The following is a 25,020-nucleotide window of genomic DNA, read 5'->3' as shown; positions in this document are numbered from 1 at the left end:
AGAGAGCTGTCAAAGGCTGCAGGATGGGAGCAGACAGCCCGTCCACGCCAGCCTCGGTGGGCACAATGGGCTCCTGGATGGAGCGGCCGTGGTGACAGGCGGGGATGAAGGGGGAACCAACAGCCAGGTCTCCAGCCCACCAAGGCCCAAGGTCCAGCGACCAGCAGCAGAGACCACGCTGAGCTCCCACGGCACCTTCAAGGAGACTGGCCAGCCCTGGGCCGGCACGTTGCTGACATCGGGCCATTTACACATTGGAAGGGACGGAGATTAATCTTGACTGGACTTGACATCAGTATGGATTTGTGTCTGCTGTCTAGAGCTTCAGCTGACACCACCATCTGAGGGCTGACGAGGTCTGTGATGCCGATAGGGGGTACTGCCCCATGCTGCCCCAGGGCTGCCAGCCAGAGGGATTGGAACAGCCTCCTAAAGGTGTGGCAAAGGCATCGGCTTGGGGCTCACCCCTGGCAGGGACGGCACGTCCTCCACAGCTCACCGTCCACCCTGTCAATGCCCGTTGTGGGGATGCTGTCCCCCAGTAGGTAGAGCGCACGGGACTGGGAACTGAGGGGTGGAGGCAGGAGTGGCCTCACTCAGCTCACTCCCAGGGCCTGTCTGGAGGGTCGCTGCTTCTCCCCCTACCGCCCCGGACCCTGCAAGTTCTCAGGTCCTGTCGCCAAGAGAGGGGCTGCTTCTTGCAGGGGACACGGCCTGAGCATCAGGATACTTTAAGCTGTGGCTGTTTCCTGGTCACCAGGCAGGAGTGACTGCCCCGGCCACCTGGGGGCCATGGGCTGTCAGAGGAATGAGTGCGGCACCCGCTGATCCATGGGGGCAATGCTGTATGATAAACCCTGGGAGGGTGACGTGACTAAAGGTGAACTGTTAAACCTCCGACGTTCTAGAAGACAGCATGAATAGTTTCATCATATGGATTGGGGAAACCAATGTCATAAAACAAAACTGAAACTTAAACAGGAAAAAAAAAAAGACTCATAAATTTGACCACATAAATACATTAAATGTCTACTCTTAAAAAAAAAAACAAACACAAAATCAAAGAAAAGGCAGACAGATGTAAGCTGGTGAATAACGTTTACAACACAGATCATGAAGAGTTGTGCAGAGAGAGCCTGTGGTGGTTTGAAGCTGTCTATATCCCAGGCAAGATCATGTTCTTAAAGCCGAGCCATTCGTGTGGGTGTGGACCACTGTACATACCTTCTGGTGAGACGTGACCCCCACTTCCAGGGTACATCCTAATTCTCCTACCGGAGTCTTTTATAAGAGGATAAAAGACAGAGAAGACATAGAAAGAGCCCCAGAGAAGCTGAGAGTGAAAAGCCAGAGAAGCCGAGAGAGAAGGGCACACGGAAAACAGACAGAAACCACAGAACGAGAGAGGCAGCCACTGAAGCTGGAAGCTGGAAGCAGCAAGACCCAGGAGAGGAGGGAGAGACCAGCAGACGCCACCACATGACCCAGGATCACCAGCAGCCCGTCTCCGGGGAGAAAGCATCGCCTGTGGATGCTTTGATGTGGACATTTTCACAGCCTCAGAACTGTAAACTTGGAAGTTAGTAAATTTCAAACGTAAAAGCCAACCCATCTCTGGTACATTGCATTCCATCAGCTTTGGTGAACTAAACCAGAGCTTTACAAATCAATGAAGAAGTACACACCAATAAAAAAGTGGGCAAAGAACATACGTAGGCAAATGAAAGCAGAAGTACCAACAGGCAATAACTCAAACTCACTTAATTCAATGAAATGCAGATAAAAAGTGGGGAAGCACGTTTGCCTGTCAGCCTGGCAGGAGAGAAAACTGGCTGGGTTAAAGGGTCTCAGGGCTCAGGCCCTCTGCGGCGAGAATTTCAACCACACAACCCTCCTGGGCGTGGCCAGGAAAACCCTCTGAGCCAACAGGGCCCCTGTGTGCCACTCGAGGTCCCCAGGCCAGGCCCCCGTCCCCGCTGTGCTCGGACACTGGCTGAGGACTGTCCGGGAAGAGTACACCAGTGGCCATGGACCTCGAGGGCACTGTGGCCGGGGCAGCCGAGCTCTCTCCTGGAAAAAGGTCCCAGGAGCACCCTCCGTGGCTGCCACACCTTCCGGGGATGCACTTCTTAAGATGTGCAGGAAAAAAAAAAAAAAAAAAAAAAAAAAAGTGTGCACAAGACGTTTAATGGGCAAAAGTTCCCATATGGCTGATGAAGAAAATCACAGCACACGTCTAGAACAAAACACCAAGGACCATTTACCATCATATGTTCTCTATTTATTATCACAATAAATACTCAGTACAAACGACTGCCTGAAAAGGGGGTTCCACAGCACCACAAATGAAATGATCCCACGTATGTAAAACCGTACACGTATGTCCACACGCTACGTACGTACATACAAATACCAAGTGGGGAGGGGTTCTGGAAAAATCACCAAAATGAGGGGGGAGGGGTTCCCATAATTTTTTACAATAAGCATTAATGATTTTTACAAAAACACCAAAGCTATTAAAATCACACACACAAAAATTAATTTTAAACAGAGACTCGAAGTCGTTTGGCACACCTTGGTCTTCTCCAACAGCGCAGATGCTGGCAACTGAGAACAGATCGCACCGGAGGCGCCCGCTCCCTCGCCACGCTCTCGGGCTCCCCTGCCTGGCTGCAACCGCAACGCAAGGGCTGCTCTGCTCAACCAGCTGGGGGCCCTCCCCTCCCCTGCCGGGTGGTCCACCACTCCAGAAGCTCTGCAGACCACCCCTCAACAAAGGGCACCCCGGGGACAGCGGGAAGGCCAGTTTTCCATCACCCTACACGAAGCCGGGGACTCCCAAGGAGCTCCCTGCAAGGCATCCTTCCTGCCCCCGGGGCCCCTCCTCGAGCCTGTCTCAGATCCCTCGGGCAGCAGCCAGCGTTCACCTCCAGTCACAAGAACCTTCCGGGAGACTCTCCGAATGCGGGGCGCCATCGGACACCCCACTAGGCCTTCAGCAGGGCGATCTTGTGCTCCGGCACCGAGTCGTCGGTGACGTTGTAGGGCTGGGTGCCCGGTTCCTGCCTCAGGTACTTCTCTGGAGAAAACACAACAGTTTTCAGGCACTAACAAAGGGGATCGGTTCCAAGATTGGGTTTAAGGCTGGCAGTTAGGGCCCCATGCAGGAAGGAATTACAGGGTCACCCCGGCCAGTCCCCACTTTCCACAAGGGCTCCACTCGAGCCTCTCTGAGCACGTTGGTGTTTTCTGCGTTATGAACGACACCTTCCTGCTTTCCGGTGCCCCATTGTAGGAGCGGGCCGGTTTGCTTATCTGCTCTACTGCTCATGGGATCTGAGCGCCTCTAAGCACACGGATGAACGTCACACCCGGAAGCCAGATGCAAAGGGAACCTGTGTGGTTCATTTACAGGAGCTTCTGTGACAGGAGAGACTCGCTGTGTTGGAATAAATCAGACCAGGGTCCCCTGGGCTGGGAACACCACGGGAAGGGTCACCAGGGAATTCTACACTTAGAAAGGTCCTGACTGACGGACACACAGGCGTGTCCGTTTGTCAACACTCAGGCGGTGCAATGGCCATCTGTGTATCTTAGTGCATGTAAAGCTCACCTGCATTAACCACACACACACACACACCCTCAGAAATCCCCACACGGCTCAGCCTGATCTCGGGCCCAGAGCCTCTCAGGCCTTCCGCCCGCCTCTCGCTCCCACGGCAGCTGCGCCAGCGCTGGGGCCCGAAACACTGGAAACGACACGTGGAGAGACAGCCCAGGCCCCGTGGTCTGGAGGTCCTGGCGGCTGGCCCAGGACCCCCACTCTGGACAGAACAGGTGGGGTCCCCACTCTCCCATGAGCTTGTGCACCCTCGGGATCCGGCGTCCGCCCCCTCCCTGTCCTGCCGTCTCTCGGTCCCGGGGGCTGTGGGCCTGCAGCCGCCGAGCTCTGTGGAGAACGACCAAAACCAACCTGCTTCCTCGAGGGACGAGAAATGCTGGAACCCCTTCAGGTCGGCAGACAGCAGGACACGGAGCACAGGTACCTGAGGGACAGAGGGGCCTCAGCTCGGGGGCAGGCGGCCTGGCTCAGGTGCCCCGTCCCCCACCGGCCCACCCCAAGCCACCTCCGTGTCAGGGCCTCCCGGGAGGTCCAAGCCAGTAGAATAAACGTCACCTCCTGAAAACGCTACAAGAGAAGTATTTTTAACTTCTGCGTGCTCTGCAGGTGTGAAGCTCAACGTGACAGTGAGAGCAGAGCTCTGCCACGGCTCCCCGGGTCACAGCCCGGCCACCAGGCATGACAAAACCTCCCTCACAGAGAGCTGAGAGGCGACTAAAACCCTGACATGCACTATCGCCGCTGACACCCGCCGTGCTAGGTGCTGCCTGGTGGCGTCTCATAGTTAGCCGTGGGACACGCCTCAGTCTCCCCGGCCAGGCAGTGGCAGGTGCACGGGCACAGGGCACATTTACCGCCTGCAGACACAGAAGCCGTTCCGTGGATGTGAGCCGGCCACGTGCAGGGGGAGGGGGTGCTGATCAGCCACGGGTGCGGCGTGGACAGCTGGGGTTGACCCCGCCAGCTGGGCAGCCTGCCAATCCCTGACGTGTCCCACCTTTCTTTGTTGAGGAACAACTCTCACTGATACTATTATTGTCACTGTCACGAACAGAAAAATTTTACATTGCTTAGAATGTGCTCCAGCGGCTCCTGAGAGCCAAGAGAAATGACCTGAACAAGCCCCATCCCCGTCTTTACCTGTCAGCCTGACCAGCTGTCCCCACCCTCTGAAGCTCTGTGACCCTCTTTTGCATGGACAAGTTCCCCGGGGAGAACCAGCCTCATTCCTGGGGCGCCCCCAGCCGTGGTGCCAGCGTGGTAGTGGGCGCAGGAGAGCACCTGGGGGAGTGAGACCCCATCCGCCCCTCGGCGGGCAGGCTCCACCACCCCATTTCCTGGGCTGGGTCGGGGGTACCGATGGGGACAGAACCAGCCCGACTGGAGGCAGAGCTGGCGAGGCCCGTGCAGCACGCTGGGTTCCCATCACCGCACAGGGCGTTACGCTCGCCGTCAGCCGGGAGCGCCGGGGGCCCGGCCTTCCCTCCGCTGAGCATCCTCGGGCCGCTGAGTGCCCACGACGTCCCACCTACCTGCAGGCCCACGAAGGCGAGACCCACGCCCTGCTTGCAGAAATCCTCCAGAAGCTCCCCGAGCCCCAGCACCACCGTGTAGTCGACGCTGCAGACGTGGGTGCAGTCCAGCACGGCGCAGCGCGGGGGGCTCGCTGTGGGGACAGGCCCCGCAGGGTCACATGCTGCAGAGCCGCACAGGGCAGCCCTGCGGGGGGCTGGTGGGGGGCGGGGCCAGAGGCACGGGGGCGGGGTCCGCGGGGTGTCTGCATGGTGACAGCTGCAGTTGTTCAGTTCGTGGGAGACACAGCTCTCTCTCCTCGCAGACACCCACTCCTCAGAAGGGGAAGCCATGGGGATAGGGAGGGCACCCCTTGGGGAACACCCCCTTCCCCCGCGCCCCCCTGCAGTGCACTGAAGAGAGTGGGACGGTCCTGGGCCACGGGGACACTGCCCTGGGACGCTCAAAGCCGCCTGGACCAGTCTCTCGGGCACTGAGGGCAGAGCTGGGGGGCCGGGGTCAGCAGGGAGTTTGGGGCTGGCTGCACCCCACCTCACCCTGCTTCACGTACCTTCCAGGGCCCGGCTGAGGGCCTCACGGAGGGTCTCGGCCGCTGGGAAGTGCAGGCCGCTGGCCGGCTGCAGGATGAGAATGGGCCCCTCGGTCACCTGGGGACGGCAGGGGGGAAACCGTCAGACCTGGAGGGATGTGCTGGAGGGACGGGGCCCTGAAGAGCCGGCACAGACGGCTGGGCTCGGCGGGAGAGCACTGTGTCCTATGGAGGCCACGGAGGCCATCTGCTCAGGGAATGGCCACCTGCAGCAGCGTCCACTGACGACCCCAGCCAGCAGCGTACGTGACCCTGCTCCTTGCCCACCCCAACCTCGGTCACAGGAGAAGATCCCTGCTGAGGAATCTGAAAATGAGGATGCTGACTCCTGCTCTCCGTGCTGCTCTCACGGACCACTGACGCCCTCTGTTCTGATGGTGAAGAACCAGTTACTCCTTCTGATACAGAAGCAGATTGAACAGAACTTTTACCCCAAACACTCAAGTACAATTTCCAAATGATATAAAGTGGAAAGGCCTTACTATAATAATTGGGGCAGATGATTCATATCCTTCAGGTCCTATATTAGAAGATTATACTGAAGGAAAAGCTAAACAGTTAAAAGCAGAAAGCCCCTCTCAACCTTCTTAGATACAGATAACATGTAACCATCTAGTCCTCTGTGTAAAAAAAAAAAAAAACCAGGATGGAGCTGAGCTGTTACTTCAGTCATAGATAAGTCATAAGTAATGTAACAAGGCTGAACACAGTTTTAATCAAATGGATCTTTATCAATAACATGGAATGGCTAAGCTAATCATACAATGAAATAAGAAAACTATAAGTTAGAGATAACAGTAATCTCTTCCAATTTTATATTTTATATAAATAAAAAGTATGTTATATTACTCTTACAAAAATCATAGCTTAATTAATAGAAATACGATCAATAGTTTTGCAGACATTCAAGGCTAAATCTCTGATAATGCAGTGGATACCCTCCTTTGATCTTGATTCACCTGTAGCTCATAATGCATTGTTTTAACACTTGTGGTTCGAGTGTAAAAATAAAATACGACTTACTTGAATGCACTCTAAATCGAAAGTGCTATGAATTCTCTGTAACTGAGACAAGGGGGAGCTCTCTGATCTCATGTCCAGCTGCGTCCGCAGTCTGCAGGAGTGGGGCTCCCAGGCTTGTAAGGTATCAACAAATTTTTACATTGTAAACTTGTTCCTTTTATCTGAAGTGCCCCTTCGGTAAAAATGTGTTAAACTATTGTCTTGAATGCTCTTGACTTTTAACCTATTGTCTGTCCCTGTAACTCTCATCTGAGTGGGAGTTTACTTGATGAAGCCCAAACTGAACCACGCCCCGATGAGGCTCAGGCCTTTTCTAACAACAGGGATCACAGGTTTGAGGTGTAAAGGGACGAACTGTGACACCTGCCCCAGGGCGGCCGGTACCTGGGTCGTGGGCCTGGCCACGGAGTGCAGAAGAATCAGCGCCGACACCAGGGTCCCCGCCAGGATGCCGTACTGAACCTCCCAGAAGCACAGCAGGAAGGTCACGCCGAGGGGCAGCAGGTCGAGCCCTGGAGGGGTGGGGATGGGGGGCAGCAAGTCGAGCCCTCCTCAGCGCCTGCAGCCCCCAGCCCCCACCGACCAGCAGGATGGCTCTGGGGCTTCCCACCTGTGGATTAAGACAGGGTGACCGAGAACCAGCCCCCCCAGGGACCCCGCCCTTCCCCGGTCCACCTGAGAGGCAGGTAAGCCTCGCCTCTGGAGGAGACGCCGAGAATCCTGTTGGGGTCCACAGCAGGGCGCCCGGTGGGGCAGGGGGAAGCCGCCCGACCCTGGGGAACCACGGGGCTCCCTGGCCAGGACGTGGCCCTTTCCAGCAGGGCAGGAGGGGGACTCTAAGGTGGGGTGAGGAGGCCGGTGCACTCAGCCCCGAGCTGACCCGGCACAGGTGAGACTCGGACGCAGCCCCATCCCCCCGGGCCCCAGCGCGCCCTCAGTGAAACGGGCATTAACAGCTCTTTCAGGGCTGTTTGGAAGATTCAATGCAATAATGTGTAAAAAGCTCCTGGCACACACAACCGGGCGCTCAATAAAATAGAAAAGTTCTTTCCAATAGGTAATTCCTCAAGGCTGATGAGAAAGTGCCTTTAAGCTCTTTGATAAACAAAAAACAACTTGTTACAGAAGAGGATCTGCCAGTCAGGAAATCCTTGAGTGACTGAGCCCAGCTGGGAAAGGGGCTGGGTGGGCTGTACCCTGTCGGTCACCCTGAAAACTCTCCCAGTGATCCCCCAAATAAACTGGATACATACAGTGGCCAAAGGCAGGAGGCCAGCAGGGGAGGAAGGACCTCACGTGTCAGCAGTTCACTCGGCTGCGTGGAGCTGGACTCCGGTGCTTTCCACCAGGTGGGGAGAGGAAGGAGCCCCCTTCCCCCGAGCCCCGACCCTCCGACCTGTGGTGGCGTTTCTCAGCCTGTGGCTCGTCTTCCTGCCAACCTAACTGCCCGGCCCGAGTTCTGTACGTCAGACCCTCGGTGATCCCAAATTGTCCCCACCGCGGGCCAAACGGCGCCTGAGCATGCCCAGTCCCAGCACCCAGGGCTGCGAACGGCACCCCATGTGGAAGCAGGATCTCCGTGGATTCAATCAAGTCAAGGGGAGGTGACAGCCGACTAGGTGGGCCCTGAGTCCCACCTGCTGTCCTCAGAGGAAGAGGGAAATCTGAGCACAGAGAGACATGGCGAGGTCGTGTGGGGACAGAGGCCAAGCCCAGGGACGCCGGGAGACGGGAGGAAGAAGCCCCCCGGGCCTGCGACACCTCGGGCTGGGGCTCCCGGCCTCCAGGACCATGAGATGACAAATCCCCTCGTACGCCAACACGCCTGCGGTGTTTGTACAGCCGCCGTGGGGAGCTAAGACTCCCCCAACTCTGAGAACGACCCAGGACGTGGCCAGGCGCAGGCCCAGGTGCCCACGGACAAGGAGCTACATACTCTTGACGCGCCAGAGCGTCCTGAAGATCTTGGCATCGAACAGGGGCACCACGGCCATGATGATGACGGCGGCCAGCGCGGACTTGGGAATGTAGTAGAAGAGCGAGGTCAGGTAGTCCAGCGAGAGCAGCACCAGGACGCCTGCGGGGTCGGGGGGCAGGGGTCACGAGCAGACTCGTGGGGAGATGCGGCCCCGCCCGGGAAGGGACACTGCCCACAGGCCCACCCACCACGGGCACAATGTGGGGTGCGCACCTGTCACTAGCCCCCCTGCCGGGGTGCACACTCCTGACTGGGCGTTCACGGCCGTCCTGGAAGGCAACACAGACCCATTAGTCACCGCCGGGGCCACGGCACAGGTTTCTGCCCCCACAGCTGTGTGTGGCCGTCCTGGGGCAGGGCCTGGAGCCGGAGGCCGGTGGGCCCCAGCCTGGGGCTCGTGGAACTCCAGGCCCACCCTCCCTGTTTTGTTTTCAAGTAATTTTCATGGCTTTCTGTGGCTTATAAGAGTACAGCCCTAGGCAGTGAAAGTGGTTCAGAATTTCCTCCTGCCTGCCTTCTGTCCCCATCGGGCAGGGCCTGGCGTGGATGGCTGAGCGGCCAGATGCAGGGTGTAAACTGGACCCCAGTCCTCCTGGGCAAGGGCGAGGGGATGCCTGGGCCCCTCACCTCATCAACCCCAGGCCCTGGTGCCGTTACTCAGCAAGCAAGGCTCATGGGCACAGCCACGCTTTGGGGTCCTCTCACCAAAGGAAGCTTTGTAGTCGTGCTACGGAAGCCCCAAACCCCCCGTGGCCCGGCGGAGGGGGGCCTCGGTGCAAATTCTAATGTCTGGTAGAGGATCCACAAATAAAACATCCCCAGGGGTACATCAGGCTGCCATTGTAACTGAGAATTAAAATTAACGAATGATGAAGACCAAGTCATTGTCTGGATGCTCCTCTTACTTCCCGGGACATTGGAACAGCCAGGAGGAAGGGCCTGAAGTTACTCGATTGCAAAACAGCTACTCCGGGCTCTGATGATGACTGTCTGGCCATATAACCTTTATCGTGTGACTGTAAAAACCTTGTGACTGGCCCCGCTTGTGCCCCCTTATCCTGTTTTACAATGTAAGAGTCTTATGATCACTAAAGGCAGCCCCCAATGTTCATTAATGAAGGAACCTGAGTCAGCCCAGAATTACCCGACTATCTTGCTAGAAGAGGCTGGAGCTAACCACAATGGGCCTGCCTGATATGTGCAGTAGCTTAAATTTCAACCAATAAGTGACCTATACCTTGTTATAATACCAAAAATCACACCCAACATCACATCAAGGGCACCATTTTCTTACACACGTTCTGTGACTAAGCATGTGATCCATCTGTGCACGCCCATAATCAGATCATCTCTAACTTTGTCATTTCGAGCTGCTGTGCACATTACCCTAAATCCCGCCCATCTCTTGACGCTGTAACACTCTCAGAGCTCTGCAGTTCGGGGAGACGGGGTTTTACACCGATAGGCTGCCTCATCTCCTGCTTTCAATCAGCATCACCGTGAGAAATGACGTGGACACTGATTTTTTACTGATACGGGCAGAGGCCGACAATCTGCCAAGAGGGAAAAAAATCCCACATTGTGTACATATGTCGATATACGTACACACACGGGCGTGTTAGATAAATATAAACATAGAAGAAATCTGAAAGGAGAAACTCCAAAACCCTACCCGGGAGGCTCTCTCTGGGTGGTGGAATTAGGAATTAGTTTATTTTTTAACTTTGTTTTTGTAGAGTTCCCTTTGTTTCTCCTTTTGTCCGTGAAACCCGAATCAGGAAGCTGCATTCAGACCAAGGGCCCAACAGTCTCTCCCTGCAGCTGGTCCTCTCGGCCGTGTTTCCTTTTCAGCTCTTGCCTCCAGGAAGACGGCAAAGAATCTGCGAGGCGATTTCAGTAAAGGCAAAGGACTCTGCCTTGCGTCCGTGTTCAACCCCTCGCCCCCAGCCTTGGCCTCTGCGCCAGCCTCACTTTCCCCTGACCCTGACTTCTGTGTGCCTATTTCTCTGCACGGCCCTGTAAGTCGCCACTGACCCTCCAAGGAGCGAGGCAGAAAACTCACTGACTAGTTAAGTGGCCAGAGGTTTTTTCCCTGCCCACGACACACAAGGCATGTGCTAGGTACTCGTGGACACAAGTAAATCATCTTGATTTAACAAGTTTACAGTTTAGTTATGTAGGAAAGATTTTTACTCCAGAAACGTCAATACAGCACTTCCATGCTACAGCCACTGTCCCATGTGCTTTTGAAACGTTAACTCACTCACTCCTCGAGATGGCCTTGGGAGATGGATCTTACAGCCAGGTCCACTTTACAGCCGAGGAAACTGAGGCCCAGGGAGGTTTGGCAGCCTGCCTGGGCCCCATCTGGCACTGGAGAGCTGGGCTCCCACCCTGTCAGAGCTTGAGTTCTTGGCCCTTCTCCTATGCACCCCACGCACAGTGGGCTGGGGTGGTGGGAGTCAGACACTCTGGGTGTGGGGTCCCGAGGATGGAGGCTAAGAGAGTGGTGGGTCAGGGGACTCGAGGACTGGGACTGAGTTAGGGGTCCTGAGAACAGGGATGCAGAGAAAGTTGAGGTCAGGGGTCCCTAGGATGGGGGCACAGTGTTGGGGTCAGGGGTCCTGAGGACTTGTGTGAGGGCCGCACCCTGCCTGCCACACGTCCCTCCTCTCTTCCTTTCACCTAAGGCCCTGTCCCGACCCCTTTTCCTTATTTAAGGTCATGGACCCGAGCCCGACCCCATTCCCGACCTTTTAGGGCAGCACTGCAATGCCCCCCCATCCCCAATTTCTTTTGGGACTGGACTGGCACCCTGATGTGTGAGCACCTGGATACATCTGGAGCCCTGTAGTGTCAAATGCAGCACCACGTACCAGAATTACCAGACGAGACCCTGCAGGAAGGCAGGCTAAGCTCCTGCTTCTGCTTTTTTTGAAACTACATCACCCACTAATGAAGGGGCATCCGTGGTTACAGGGATGGGCAGGTTTTAAGTGGGAAAAAGTGGAAAGGGGGAGCACGTGAGGCTGAGGAGCCTGGGAGCGGGAACACGGCCCCTGAGCTGCACGGCCACCCTCTGGCCTGGGCTGGGGCCTCCCCGCGGCCGCAGGGAAGGGAGGGTGTGGTCACTCACCGGCCAAAGCTGCCTGTGACGGGGTAGGACGAGACCAGGGAGCCCAGCACGTTGGTGAGGCCTGGGGAGACACACGGGGAAGGTTTGTCGGGAGGAGCGGGGGCTTAGGATGGAGACGGGAGAGACGGGGTGCTGCGGAGGAGGGAAAGGGGAGAACAAAGAAAACAGGAAAACAGAAGGTGGAAGAAAGGACCTGGGAGCACCTCCCTCTCTCTCAGGGAAGGAAAAACCAAACCCTGATCTTCACCAAGTTCCCTGAGGTTGATCCCAGCTTTAAAATAATTATGACATAAACCTGCCTTTTGCCACACACGTGTGAAAGCGGGAGATGGGGAGGCTAGCCAGGGCCTGGGCCTCTAAGGTAGGCCGGGGGCTCCAGGAGTAAGGTGCACCGTGGCCTGCAGGGGTTCCCCAAGTCCCTCCCAAGCACCACTCCCTCTCGAGATAAGGGATAAGGGGCCAAAGTCAGGGACAGAAGTCAGGGCTGTCAGCCTCTCAGGCGATGCTGCTCTACCTGCACTGGGGAGCCCCACGCCGCAGCCTCGTCAGCAGCAGGACCCAGAACGAGGTAATGAGCCTGAGGTCACCACGTGCCCAGGCACTTCCCCCTCACCCAGGGCCTTCCTCGAGGCCCTCACCGTCCCCAACTTCGTAAGATCCACTGCTGAGTCACAGCACGGCTCGGGTGGGGCCTGCTCAGTGCCAGGGGCCTCGATCACAGAGCCCAGCTGACAGCCCGGAGAGAGGGGGCCCCCCGGCGAGCAGCACGTGATCACCCCGAGTCCTGACACCAAAATCCACACAGGCTTATGGCTTCGGGTCAAAGGCAGGGCTCTGTGTGGAGACAGGGCCCGGGGGGCAGCCCTGCTGGGGCTGGCAGGCGCTCGGCCTACCTTCTGTCCGAGACTCACCCACCCTCCGCAGCAAACGCGCCCTCTCCAACAACCATTGCTGCGGGACTCTGGCTCAGTGCTCTGTGGCCTGCTCTTGACTGTAGTCTGTCTTTTGTACCCCAGTAACTCACCATCTCACCAGGATGAGTTGTGGGTTATTTTTGTAGTAATGGGAACAAGATGTCAGAGAAACCACATTTAGGGGATTTGGCGGTGGGTGCCTGGGGAGGTCCGCAGATGTGCTCTGCCTGAGAGCAACTGATTCCAGGAGACCCGCCCGCACCCATCACCCAGGCAGTGCCTCGTTCACCGCAGCTCAAAGGAGGGACACACCGGCACCCCTCTGCAACCCACCCCAGGGCCCCAAACTCTGCTGTCAAGAAGCCAAGCAGTTCGAATTCAAACGCTGCCCCTGGAGTTGACCAGTGAACCCCCAGACGCCTCCTCGGGGAGGAGGCCTGCTGCTGCCGGGCGAGACCCACGCCCACCCTGGACGGGTGAGGAGGAGAAAAGCCAGGAGGGCCAAGGACACGTGGTCAACTAAGCACGGGGAAACTGGCTCAGTTTAAGACTCACGTGGTGGTCTTAAAACAAACCACTGGAGAGGGCAGAGGGTTGAAAGATCACTGCACCCCAAAAGCCACCCAGATGCCAAGCAGGCCAGCCATTGGGGCCACCTGTGCCTCCAGAACCCACCGCCTCTGCCCCCCGGCCGAGGTCCTGAGATGCTACCTGGCCACATTCTTCCACAATGTGACCTAGGGCCCCAGGGGCTCCTCCCTGGGACGGGACATTCCGGCATTCCTCAGCCTGGACCAAGGCCAGGGACTCAGGGTCTGATACACGGACAAGAGGCAGCCGGAATTAACACCAGCACTCAGCTCCTGCCCCTGGGAGGTGAACCCCATGGGAGACTTGGGTGAGTGTCCACGCTAACCTCTCCGAAGGACCCAGCGGGGCCACCCTGCCCCCACCCCGGTCACGACCATCATGGCGCTCGGCCGGCCTGGAGCCTTACCGAGGGCCAGCAGCTCCTGGTTGGCGTCGATGCGGTAATTATTTTGAGAAGCTAGAGAGAACGGACAGCAGAAACATTGTCACTGGACATGCAACATCACTAGAAAAATGCATAAAATGAAAAACGGGCTACAATGTTCTACATATAGCAATACCCAAATCTGTAAACATATGTGTGTGTGTTTCACACGCAGGCAGGCATGCACGTACATGGATGTGCATGTGTCACGAGAAAGTGGTCAAAAGATGTACACTGAGATGCTAACAACTGTCAGCTGGGGTAGAGCGGGCGATTATGAATGATTTGTTTTTTCCTTATAAGAGCCTACACTCCAATGTTTTCTACAGTAAACAACTATTGCTTATACAATGAAATAAAAAAGTTTTAAACTAAAAATCTCTCTGTTTACAAGCCAACACGACTGGGAAGTTACAGACGAGGCCGTCCCAGAGAGACGAGCAGGCCCGGTTTCAGGGGCAGACACAGGAACAAGAACCTAGGACAGGGGTCGGCACCCTCTTTCTGAATGGGGCCAGGTTGCAAAGATTTTTGGATTAGTGAGGTTTTGGATTAGGCTTTTCATCATCAACCCGTTTTGACTATACAGTTTCTTAGGTAGATGTGAACATGTATTACCTGAATGAAAACTCAAATTTTTAGAACTAGAGAAAACAGTAGCAGGCAAGAGGACAGAAAGCGAGCGAGGCGGGTGAACCTCCAGGGCAAGACCCCGAGGGGCATCTTACCGAAGGCTTTGGCCACCGCGATGCTCTCCAGGAGGCCCATCAGGGGCACCACGGCCAGCCCGGCCCCCATGTCCTGAGAGAGGAGAGGACAGTGAATGGCCCTCGGAGCCCAGGCCCCAAATACACGGAAGGAGGGGCTGAGCCTGACATGGTGGGCGACCCACACGGGCAGGGGCCAGCTCGTCTCCGCGTCTAACCGAAGCAAACATGTTTCAGCCACAGCATTGTGAACTCACCCATGCAGGGAGGGATCCCCGCATCGTGAAAGGAGCAAGGGAGACGTGACCAGCTCACTCTGCTCGTGTCCAGAAAAGGAGGGACACCCCAGGTTGGAGCTCAAAGCAAAGTAAGCACGAGATCCTCCCGAGGTTCTGTCCACCCAGGGATTCCTTAGTTAACTGTCCCTTCACCCAGACGCCCCTCTCCGAGGACCCCGCTGTCCTAACTGAACTCAGACCTTCCCATCCCGAAGCCGATGCAGCGGGGGCACGAGCCAGGCCCGGGGCCACTCCGGCCTTGGCCAAGCTGGCTCCCCCTTCCGCCTACCTGCACCATCTCGGTGAAGGAGACGGTCCCATTGGTGGTGGTCACTGAGAAAGGAGGGATCCGCACCGGAGGGAGCCCCTCGGCTGTCTCCCCAGTGAGGACAAAAGGCTGGTATCCAGTCACTTCGAAGGAGTAGGCGACCAGGGCGGCAAACGAGACCACCAGGGCGTTCCGAGCTGGGGCAGGAGAAGCATGTTGGTGAGAACCCTGCTCCGGGCCAAGGCGGGGCGAGGCCAGGCCGGCTTTACCTAGCTCGGTGACCGAGGCCACTGCAGGGAGTGGAAGCCCCCACCCCAGCCCGGACACGGAGTCCAGCGGCCGCGCGGCAGGTGTGAACGGGTGAGGGCACGGAGCGTGCACAGGGTGGACGTGCAGGATGGGCGTGCGAGCTGCCGCTGAGCGCTCCCCGGTGACCCCACACCGGCCACAGGCAGGGCTGCAAGCACCGTCGCAGGATCATCTCTCTACGAAGAAATCTAATAATAAGGACGCTGACTCGTCTCTATGCTGCTCTCGTATTTTCTGTTCTGATAGTGAAGAACCAGTTATTCCTTCTGATATAGAAGCATATTTAACAGAACTTTTACCTAAAAACACTCCCGTACAATTTCCAAATGATAAAAAGAGGAAAAGCCTTACTATAATAACTGGGACAGATCATTCATATCCTTCAAGTCCCATATTAGAAGATTATACTGAAGGGGCAGCTAAACAGCTAAAAGAGCTGTGAATATTTTCAAGAAAGCAGAAAGGCCCTCTCAACCTTCTTAGATATAGATAACGTCATCACCTGGTCCTCCGTGAAAACAGGATGGGCTGCAGCTGTTACTTTAATCATAGAGAAGTCGTAAATAATGTAGCAAAGTTGAATACAGTCCTAATCAAATGTATGTTTATCAATCTGATGTAATGGGTAAACTAATCAACAGACTAAAATGAAAAAAACTATATTAATAAGTTAGAAACAAGTAATAGTAATCTCTTTCCTAATTTTTTAGTCTTTATACAAATAAAAGTATGCTATATTGCTTTTACAGAAATCATAGCCTAACTAGGAAAAATGTTATCAGTAGTTTTACAGGCATTCAAGGCTAAGTCTCTGATCACCTGGACACCCTCCTTTGATCTTTAACCACTTGTGGATCGAAATGCTTTGCTTTGTAAGACATTCAAGTTCATGAAGCATCATTTAATGTAAAAATAGAATATGATTTGATTGAATGTAAACCAAAAGTGCTATAAATTTTCTGTAACTGAGACAAGGGGGAACTCTCTGATCTCACGTCTACCTGCGTATGGAGTGGGGGCTCCCAGGCTTGCTAACGTATCAATTAATTTTTACATTGCAAATTTGTTCCTTTTACCTTAAGTGCTCCTTTTAGTAAAAATGTGTTAAAGGTGACATTTCTTGTCTTGAGTGCTCTTTACTTTTAAACTATTGTCTGTCCCTGTACTCTCAACTGAGTGGGGGGTTCCCCGATGAAGCCCAAACCCACTGAATCACGACCCGATTAGGCTCAAGCCTTTTCTAACGGAGATCATGGGTCTGAGGTGTGAAGAGATGAACAGTGACAGCACACTTTGCAATCAGATGCCCCAGGACAACTCCTCTCCCAGGTAACACGCAGGAGCCGACCAGATTTACCTGAAACAACTAGTAATGAGTAAACTACAGGAAACGATGACTGGCAACACACTGGACATCAGGCATGAAGGGCAGTTTCGTATTCCTATAATCTTGAGCTTTGTTCTGGGAGGCAGGGTTGTTATCTTTCAGGTCTGGCTATTATTCGTATCAAAGTCCACAAAAGAAAGGTGGCGGGGTGGGGGGGAGGGACAAAAACTATTAGAAGAACGAGCCACCGCATGAGGTTGGTAAGGGGCTCAGGTGAGATAAAGAAGTCAAAGAGCCTTTCCTCCAAGTTGCTAAGCAAACCAGAGGTACTGCTAGACTTGCCCACTCGTCCTAACTCAGCTAAAATATAAGTTAAAACTATACCTTGAAAAAAAACAAAGCACTTAGGCGAGTTTGTTAATGAATTCCTTCAGGTGCTGCTGCTACATCCTCCAGGGAGAAAGGAGACAACAGTCCCTAAGAAACTTACAGGGGTTCAGAGCAGCATTTCCTAAACATCCATGTGCTTATCAATCACCTGGGGATCACCTTAAGATACAGATCCTGACTCAGCAGGCTGTGCATTTCCACCGGCTCCCAGATGAAGTCCCAGCTGCGGTCCTGGGCCTCGTTCTGGGAGGTGAAGGGTGGCAGGCAGAATAAAGGCACCTGAAGACGTCCACGGCGTGACCCCAGGGCCTTTGAACACGTTAGGTTGCAAGGCAAGGGGGGAGTGAGGCTGTAGATGGAACCATGACCGCTTATCTGCAGACCCTGAGAGGGGAGGATCTAGAATACCCAAGTGGGCCCAGTGGAACCACAAGGGGCCTTTAAGCAAAACAGGGAGGCTGCAGAGTGGGAGTTAGGAGTGATGTGACGTGAGAAAGACTCGACTGCCCACTGCTGGCTTTGGCTGGGGGAGGAGCTCTGACTCAGGAACGCAGGCAGCTGCCAGAGAATGGAAGATGCCAGAAAATGGATCTGCCTGCAGAGCCTCCAGAGAAGACTGCCGCCCTGATACCTTGATTTTAGCCCAATGAGATCCATTTCAGATTTTCAAACTACTGAATTGTAAGATAGTACGTGTGCATCGTTTTAAACTGAGTTTGAGAGCATTTGTTAAAGAAGCAAACAGGAAATTAATAGGTATGAGGTTTTAGAGAACAGAGCATTTTCACAGTTTTATTTCCTGTGATCTTCACAGGTGGCTATTTCCTGTATTCGGCAGACAACTAAACCAAAGCTCAGAGACTTCAGCAAGTGACTTGTGCAAGGTCAAACGCCTGCAAGTGGATGGGCCGGATCTGAGGCTGGGTTCTTGGACTGTAAGCCCAGTGCCCTGTGCACCTCCCAAGCTCCTGGCCTTTGCCCAGGGCCCCAGGTACAAGCCCAGGGCCTGCTGGGCGACTACAGAGTCGGAGAGAAGCCTGAGCAGCTGGAAACGACTAAATCCAGCTAAACTGAGCTGCCCCTCTTCCTCTGAACCCTCGGCAGATTCTCGGAGCGGCAAGACCATTTTCATCTTCCCTCAGCACCGAGAGAAGATTCAGTAGATACCAAGAGGCCCCTCACTTCATTTCTGGGGCTGCTGGACAAACAGCACCGGCAGTGTCAGTGGGGAGGTTTCCAGCGCCTCAGAGAGGCTTCTTTAATGAGCCGGAAGCCACACGTTAACCCCTGCCCTTGGCTGCAGCCCTTCTTTACAGACTTTCTCATTACAGGTGACGCACCTGTTGATTCTGTGCCGGAAGCAAGATTTTTCCTTCTAGCGGGTGAACAACTAAAACAGAAGCCGCTGGTTTAAGCAGAGCTTGTTTGCTCCCCCAGGGACCTGCCTGCCTACAGACCGGGCTCCTGACCCTCCACGCTGACCTCCGGGGTGTACCAGTCTCTCGTAGGGGCCGCATGTGCATTGTGGGGTGTTGAGTAGCACCCCAGGCCGCTCTGCCTCCCAGCTGCCAGTGACAAACACCCCTCCCAGGTGTGACAACCAACCAGTCTCCAGACACTGCCCAACATCCCGGGCAGGCAAAATCAGCCCCCAGTTGACAGCCACTGCATGGACCGATGGCAGGATGGTATCCCCGGGCAGTTTTAACCACCCCAGGGCCATGTGGTGCCCAGACCGAATACGTGGCTCTCTAGAGGGGGATGTGGGGCTCCCCGGGTGACCACGCAGGGCAGCAGGCTGAGCAGGGCAGCTGGGGGACAGCCCTGAGGCTCCCTCACCTGTGGTTGCGATCCACACCAGCCCGTGGCTGAGGCGCACGCCGGGGGGCATCTCGGGGTGGACGGGGGGCACGTGGTCCCGCATCAGCTTCAGCACCAGCAGCAGCACCATGCAGACCAGGCCCAGGATGGCATCCCCCACCCTGAAGGCAGAGAACGGGGACCCCCGACTCAGCCTTCGGCGGCTGCCTCTACCAGAGGCTTTTGCGCTCAACTGTTTTCTCCTGTTTCCTTTTAAAATAATCTGTTCTGCTTCCATTTCCTAGAAAAGTCTGTCCACATCCTTGTCTCATTTCAAAACGTTATTCAAAATTCAGTGAAAAGGTGGCACGCGCAGGGCTGGGAGTCCCAGGCCCGGCCCACAAGAGACAGCAGTGCCACTTGCCCGAGTCACGAAGCTCCTGGCTACAGCTGTTGCGTCTGTCCTGGGAGGCTCAGAGCCAAAGACTCGCTAAGACCCCTTCATCCCTGCCAGTCGGTGATGTTCTCCTTCTCCACTGCCCCCCAGGAGGCTGACCTGGTCCCTGGTGGCTGCATCGCCAGACCAGGGGGCCCAATGACATCCAGGTGGGTGCAACCATCAGGGGGACGAGCAGATGACCAGCAAAGGAGGAGGGTTCGGTCGCAGCGTCCCCTCCCCTCTCCTTCCTGGTTTACCGGCCCCCACCCAGCAGCCCTCTACAGCTCCGGCAAAATCGTTTCCTCCTCTTGCCCTTCCAGCGATGGCATCCTGGAGTCATGCCTCAGCACCCCTCTTGTGTTGCCCTACGCTACCCTGCCCCACCCTGGGAGGGATGCCATGCTGGAGACCATCTGCAGGAGATACCCCTACAGGGACCTGGAGCCCAGAATGCCCGACTCCTCGTGGCTCCACTGCTCTACCTGCTCCGTCTGCTGCCCCTCTGCGCACACTGGTGTGTGTGCATCCTTTGTTTGCTTTCCCTCTTCCTCACCAGTCTTTGGAAAGGGGAACCACTGCTCCCTCCTTTTACTCCCATCCCAAAGATCGAGAAAGCTCTGTTGGGGAGCCACACCCACCCGCCCTCCAGCTGCCACCCTGAGAGTCTGCATTCCTGACCTGCTCCCAGGGGGGACTGACGTCGCTGCTCTGGGGTCGCCTATGGGAGCAGCGAGGCCTAAAAGACTGGGGTGGGGGTCAGGCGGGGCGGGGGTCCGGAGGGAAAGCGCCCTGGTACCTGGTCTCTCCGATGCTGAGGAAGGTGTAATACACTTGCAAGAAGAACTGCCTGGGGATGTCCTGCAGTCCCAGAAGGTTCTGTCCGAACACAGGTTCTGATTAGCCAACTCCCGGGAATGGCAGCCGGGGACCCCCGCGGCCCCCTGCCCTGCACTTCCCCTCCCCTCCCGCCCTCCCTTCCTGCCCCGAAGGAAACCTCCACCAGGAAGAAGCTGCACCGAGATCCGGGCCGCCCCGGCTGAGGCCCTCGCCCCACTCCCGACCCTGGGCCCTTCCTGGGGTGGGGGCTCTCCTCCTCCCTAGCGGACCACCGCGCCTCCCAAAGCCCCAAAGACGGGGCACCAGAATTATCCTCTCGGAAGTGTGGGGGGAAAGCATTTCGCAACGTTTGCAGGCACTGACGTGTTTTTTCCTAAATAATCTCCATTTCTGTAAAAGCGGTCAAGGCCATATCACGGCCGCTGCCGGTTCTACCACCGCCCGCCCCGTCCCGTCCGCCATTGGCCCGAGGCCTTGTCCATCACCTGGCCGCCCGCCCCATCTCCCCTACCACTGGCTCGAGGGCACGTCCGTCAGCCAGTCGCCCGCCCCGCCCCGCCCCCACAGCCGTTTCCCGGCGACCACGTCCGTCACCCCGCGGCCCGGCCCCGGCCCCGCCCCCGCAGGAGGAGAAAATGGCAGCTATGGAATTCCCACGCAGGTGTATCCCTCGCCCCGGATCTCCTCACTGTGCCTCCATGGGGGAGCACAGCCTGGAGGGGCTGGCTGAGGGGGGATTCCTGGCCCAGTCGGGGCTTCCTGGGGTCCTCGGGTGGAAGCAGGAGGGTCTCTCCTCCGGGCTTTCAGTTCTTCATCCAGGGAGGAGCCCGGGGGAAAATCGAGGCCCCAGGGGGTCCAGCACTCAGCCGGCAGGAAGGACCCCCCGGAGGGCTCTCGGAGCTGGTCTCCTTTGTTAAGATACTGGGGAGCCCAGGGTCGCCACGTGGTCAGGTGCCAGGAAGGGATGCATAAGGAAGCACCATCTACTCCGATGATCAAAGAACATTCTTGTCACTTAAAGGCTATTACTTCAGAATAAAAGGCAGACCATCCCACGAAACGGCATTTGCAGAGCTTACCCTGACATGTGTGTATATATGTAAGTTGTGTCCACCCACACCTCCTAAATTGTTTCCTCATGTAGAAAATGGAGTGAATGACACATCCACCTCCCGGAACGGGGCTGGGAGAGTTAAACACACAACAAATGCTGAATCCAGTCCCTGGCACAAAGCTTGAGTGCAAAAATGGCAGCTATGGTATTCCCACGCAGGTGTATCCCTCGCCTTGGATCTCCTCACTGTGCCTCCATGGGGGAGCACAGCCTGGAGGGGCTGGCTGAGGGGCCAGATCTGCACTTCTGGTCCCCGAGGCCCCATCTGTAGGACGCAGCTCCTCTCCGACACTGAATTGGGTGCTTTCCCCACTTCCCACCATGCACAGCGCAGGTGGCAGTGGTCAGGAGCAAAACAATTCCTGCCCTCAAGGAACTTGAAATCCAGGAAAAGAAGAATGAACTATGTCCCCAAGATACTTACTATTATTGATTCTAGTAATTCTTATGGATGTTCAAGTAGAAATATGGAAGCAACAGGGAAAAAAATAATCAAAGGGAAGCTGTTTAGCTACACCAGCAAGGGGAAGTATTGTACTTGCTGACATTTGGCAGCATGCTCGTGACCTCGGAAAGCTGCTGGGTGGTGGTGAAGACCACGGGACAGAATCACTCGGGAAATGAGCCCACCACACCGGCCCGAGAAACTCAACCGGAGCAGGTGCACGTGATGACCAGTCTCCCAAATCACCGGACGTGAAATCTGTACACTACTCCGTGTCTCCCCAAGGGAGTAATTTTCTTAAAGGAGACCCAGGAAAGCATGGTGTGCTCTGAGCTCCCCAGAGGAGGGCAGAACATGACATCCCAGTAAGACAACTGTCCCACAAACATCAGGACCCCGCCTTGGCCTTCTATCCCACAGGTGTACCCCCTGTGCCAACAAGGTCCCCCAGGTAGGGACATGCCTACCTTGATCTGTCCAAAACCTATGGTGATGGCAGCAGCGGAGGTGAAGCCTTTGATGACGGGACAGGAAACGAAGTCCAGCAGGAACCCTGGCCAGCCAAGAGCAAATTCCAAGCTGGTCCCCACCCCCCCGGCCCCAGAGGACAGGGATGGACATGGGACTGGGAGAAGTGGCTTGGGTGGGATGCAGGGGGAGGGGTGGGGCTGGCAAACGACACTCTGTGTGGACTGTTTCTGGGGAGCAGGAAAGGGATCTGAGGGCCTGGGCAACCTCCATGTGTCCTGGCCTCTGAGCAGAGCCTAGAACCTGATGGGGTGGGACTGGGGGTTGGGGGCCCCCTCCCCCAGAGAACCTGGGATGGGCAAGGGAATGTGCAGAGGGACATGCAGAGGTCCCGGTGTCCTCGGAGGCAGCTGCCCGGGACCCCAGAGAGAGTAGACTCGAAGTCCCTCCAGCCCAGGGCAGGAAGGCCGAGGGTATTACCCAAGCGCAGGAACCCCATGGCCAGCTGGATGCACCCCGACAGGAAGGCCAGCAGCACGGCGTAGGCGGGCTCATGGAAGGTGTAGAAGGAGACCAGCAGGGACATGATGGCCGTGGGGCCCAGGGTCACGTCCCGGGAGGTGCCCAGGAAGAAGTACACAAAGCACCCCATGAAGGCAGAGTAGAGGCCATACTGCAAGGAGAGACAGTGGTGAGCGAGGGGAGGGACAGAGCGGATCCCCTCACCCCAGGCAGCCGGGGCCTGCCACGCATGCCCATGTGTCCCAAGGAAGCGTGCCCAGGCACAGGGGACCTGAGTGGTGAGTGCCCACTTCTGGGCAGATGGGGACCCTGACACCCTCCTGCAGTGGGCCCATCCTGCAGTGTGGACCACCGGGAGGGATTAGGGAGCCTCTCTTCCTGCTACACACACCTGACTGGGGTCTCGGGGTGGTGGTGACCACCCAGAGGGGGATGGGCTGTGCTGCCTGCTTCTGAGTCTGCTAGATTGTTCTAGGGCCACTATGAATCATCTGCCAGCCTCGATGTCCATGCGTGGGAAGCAGCAGATAGTGGAGACAGCTACCTGCCCAAAGGCGAGCATGTTTTAAGAGACTAGAAACCCAGAATTCCTAGAGCCCTATGGGGTGGGAGACCTGGAGACACCTGTTGTCTGCAGACGCCGCCCCCCACCCTGGGGCCGGGCTGACACCTCACCTGGGGTGGGAGCCCGGCCACCTCGGCATAGGCCAGCGCCTGCGGAACCACCGTGAGCCCGACCGAGAGGCCGGCGATGAAGTCCATCTTCAGCCACTGCAGCGAGTAGTCGGGCAGCCAGGCCAGGATGGGCAGGCGCCTCTGCAGGGCCGCGGGGGCGCAGCAGCCCGCCATGCCGCAGCCTGGGGACCCGGCCTTACCCAGCGCCTTCACGGGAGGGGGCATCCCTGGGGGCGACCAGAGAAGCGGCACTCAGGGGCTGCGCTGCGGAGAGCCCCGGGGCACCGGCAGGGGCGCGGCCAGCCTCCCCGCCCCCAGGGGTCTGAGCCCCAGGGCCCAGGCTGGTCTGGGGAAGAAGCCGCCAACAGAAGGCAGAAGCCCTGAATCCCACCTGCCCCCACCTAGGAGTCTCTTCCCCTCCACGAATTAGAAAAGCTCAGCCACGATTCCTTCAAGAGAAGCCTGGGAGTAATTAGACTCGACGTTTTTCCCTCCTGGGGAATTTTCTCCCTTTTTTGTTTTTCCTCCCCAAGGAATTGAACACGGAGCAGCTCGGAGAGAAGCGCGGTCCGCGGCGGCCCCCAAGCCGAGGCTGGCGGCGGGGGCGGGAGCGGGGTCCGGGCGCCGGGAGGGGCTGCGAGGCCTCGATCAAGTGCGCGCCGCGCGGCTCCGCCCCCGACTGCGGACTGCGGCGCCAGGAGGGGGCAGCTCGCGAGGGACCCCGCACGGCGCATCGGGGGAGGGGCTCTCCCATCATGATGTCCCTTCGCGGGGGGGGCCCATCCTGAGGTCCCGTGCTGGGGGGGGGTGTCCCTCATCCTGAGGTCCCGTCTTGGGGGGGTCTCTCATCTTGGGACCCCGTCTTGGGGGGATCTCCCATCATGATGTCCCTTCGGGGGGGGGGCCATCCTGAGGTCCCGTCTTGGAGGGGTCTCCCATCACGAGGCCCCGTCTTGGGGGAGCTCTCCCATCCTGAGGCCACGTCTTGGGGGGGGTGTCCCTCATCGTGAGGTCCCATCTTGGGGGGCTCTCCCATCCTGAGGTCCCGTCCTGGGGGGCTCTCTCATCCTTAAGTCCCATCGGGGGGGAGGTCCCATCCTAAGGCCACGTCTTCCCCTGCGCCCACCTGTTGCATTCACATTGTCGAGAGGACCCAAGGTTCTAGATGGTTCTGGGGAGAACGTCAGAGGGTCCTCCATTGATTTACTGCGCACAGCAGCCTCTCGGGGCCACTCGCCCCTCCCCCACGCACAAAATCTGGCCCTAGACCCCCCCGCACCGCACCCCCAGCGGAACTGCTCCAGAAAGAACCCCCTACTCCGATGCCGGCTGCCCACCGACCCTCGCGTCCAAGGATGGGGACGGTGCGCGGCCCGCAGGCGCCGAGAGAGGCCGAGGCCGGAGCGACCTGGGGGGCGGCGGTTCAGCCGGGGGCCGCCCATACTCCCGGGCCCCGCGTCGGCCGCTCCCCGCAGCCCCGACAGCCCCCGGCCCCCGGCCCGCCAAGACCCCGCAGACGCCGACTCACCGCGCGCCGCAGCTCGGGGTCTGCTGGCGCCGCCGCAGTCGGGTCCGCAGGACGCGCAGGGGGTGGGCGGGGCCTGGCGCCCACGTGACCGCGGGGCGGGGCC

At 57.1% G+C, this 25,020-nt stretch overlaps 1 protein-coding gene across 1 annotated transcript; it reads right to left on the bottom strand.

Annotated features, from left to right (window-relative positions):
- Positions 1 to 2,259: 2,259 nt before the first annotated feature.
- SLC26A11 (solute carrier family 26 member 11) lies at positions 2,260 to 25,018 on the bottom strand. Its single transcript, XM_037808038.1, has 17 exons — positions 24,918 to 25,018; positions 23,390 to 23,616; positions 22,673 to 22,865; positions 22,192 to 22,277; positions 20,125 to 20,204; positions 18,929 to 19,071; positions 15,085 to 15,260; positions 14,539 to 14,611; positions 13,793 to 13,843; positions 11,882 to 11,942; positions 8,959 to 9,014; positions 8,704 to 8,844; positions 7,152 to 7,279; positions 5,706 to 5,802; positions 5,155 to 5,288; positions 3,974 to 4,046; positions 2,260 to 3,079 (listed from the first exon to the last, which is right to left on the bottom strand). Exons 2-17 carry the CDS (start codon positions 23,612 to 23,614, stop codon positions 2,988 to 2,990), a joined length of 1,809 nt encoding a protein of 602 aa, XP_037663966.1. The 5' UTR covers positions 23,615 to 23,616; positions 24,918 to 25,018; the 3' UTR covers positions 2,260 to 2,987.
- Between the last annotated feature and the right edge of the window lie 2 nt (positions 25,019 to 25,020).

The sequence above is a fragment of the Choloepus didactylus genome, chromosome 18 (assembly GCF_015220235.1).
Source record: "Choloepus didactylus isolate mChoDid1 chromosome 18, mChoDid1.pri, whole genome shotgun sequence".
NCBI classification, from domain to species: domain Eukaryota; kingdom Metazoa; phylum Chordata; class Mammalia; order Pilosa; family Megalonychidae; genus Choloepus; species Choloepus didactylus.
The sequence above is the reverse complement of the archived record's forward strand: the minus strand, read 5'-3'. Positions and strand labels throughout refer to the sequence as shown.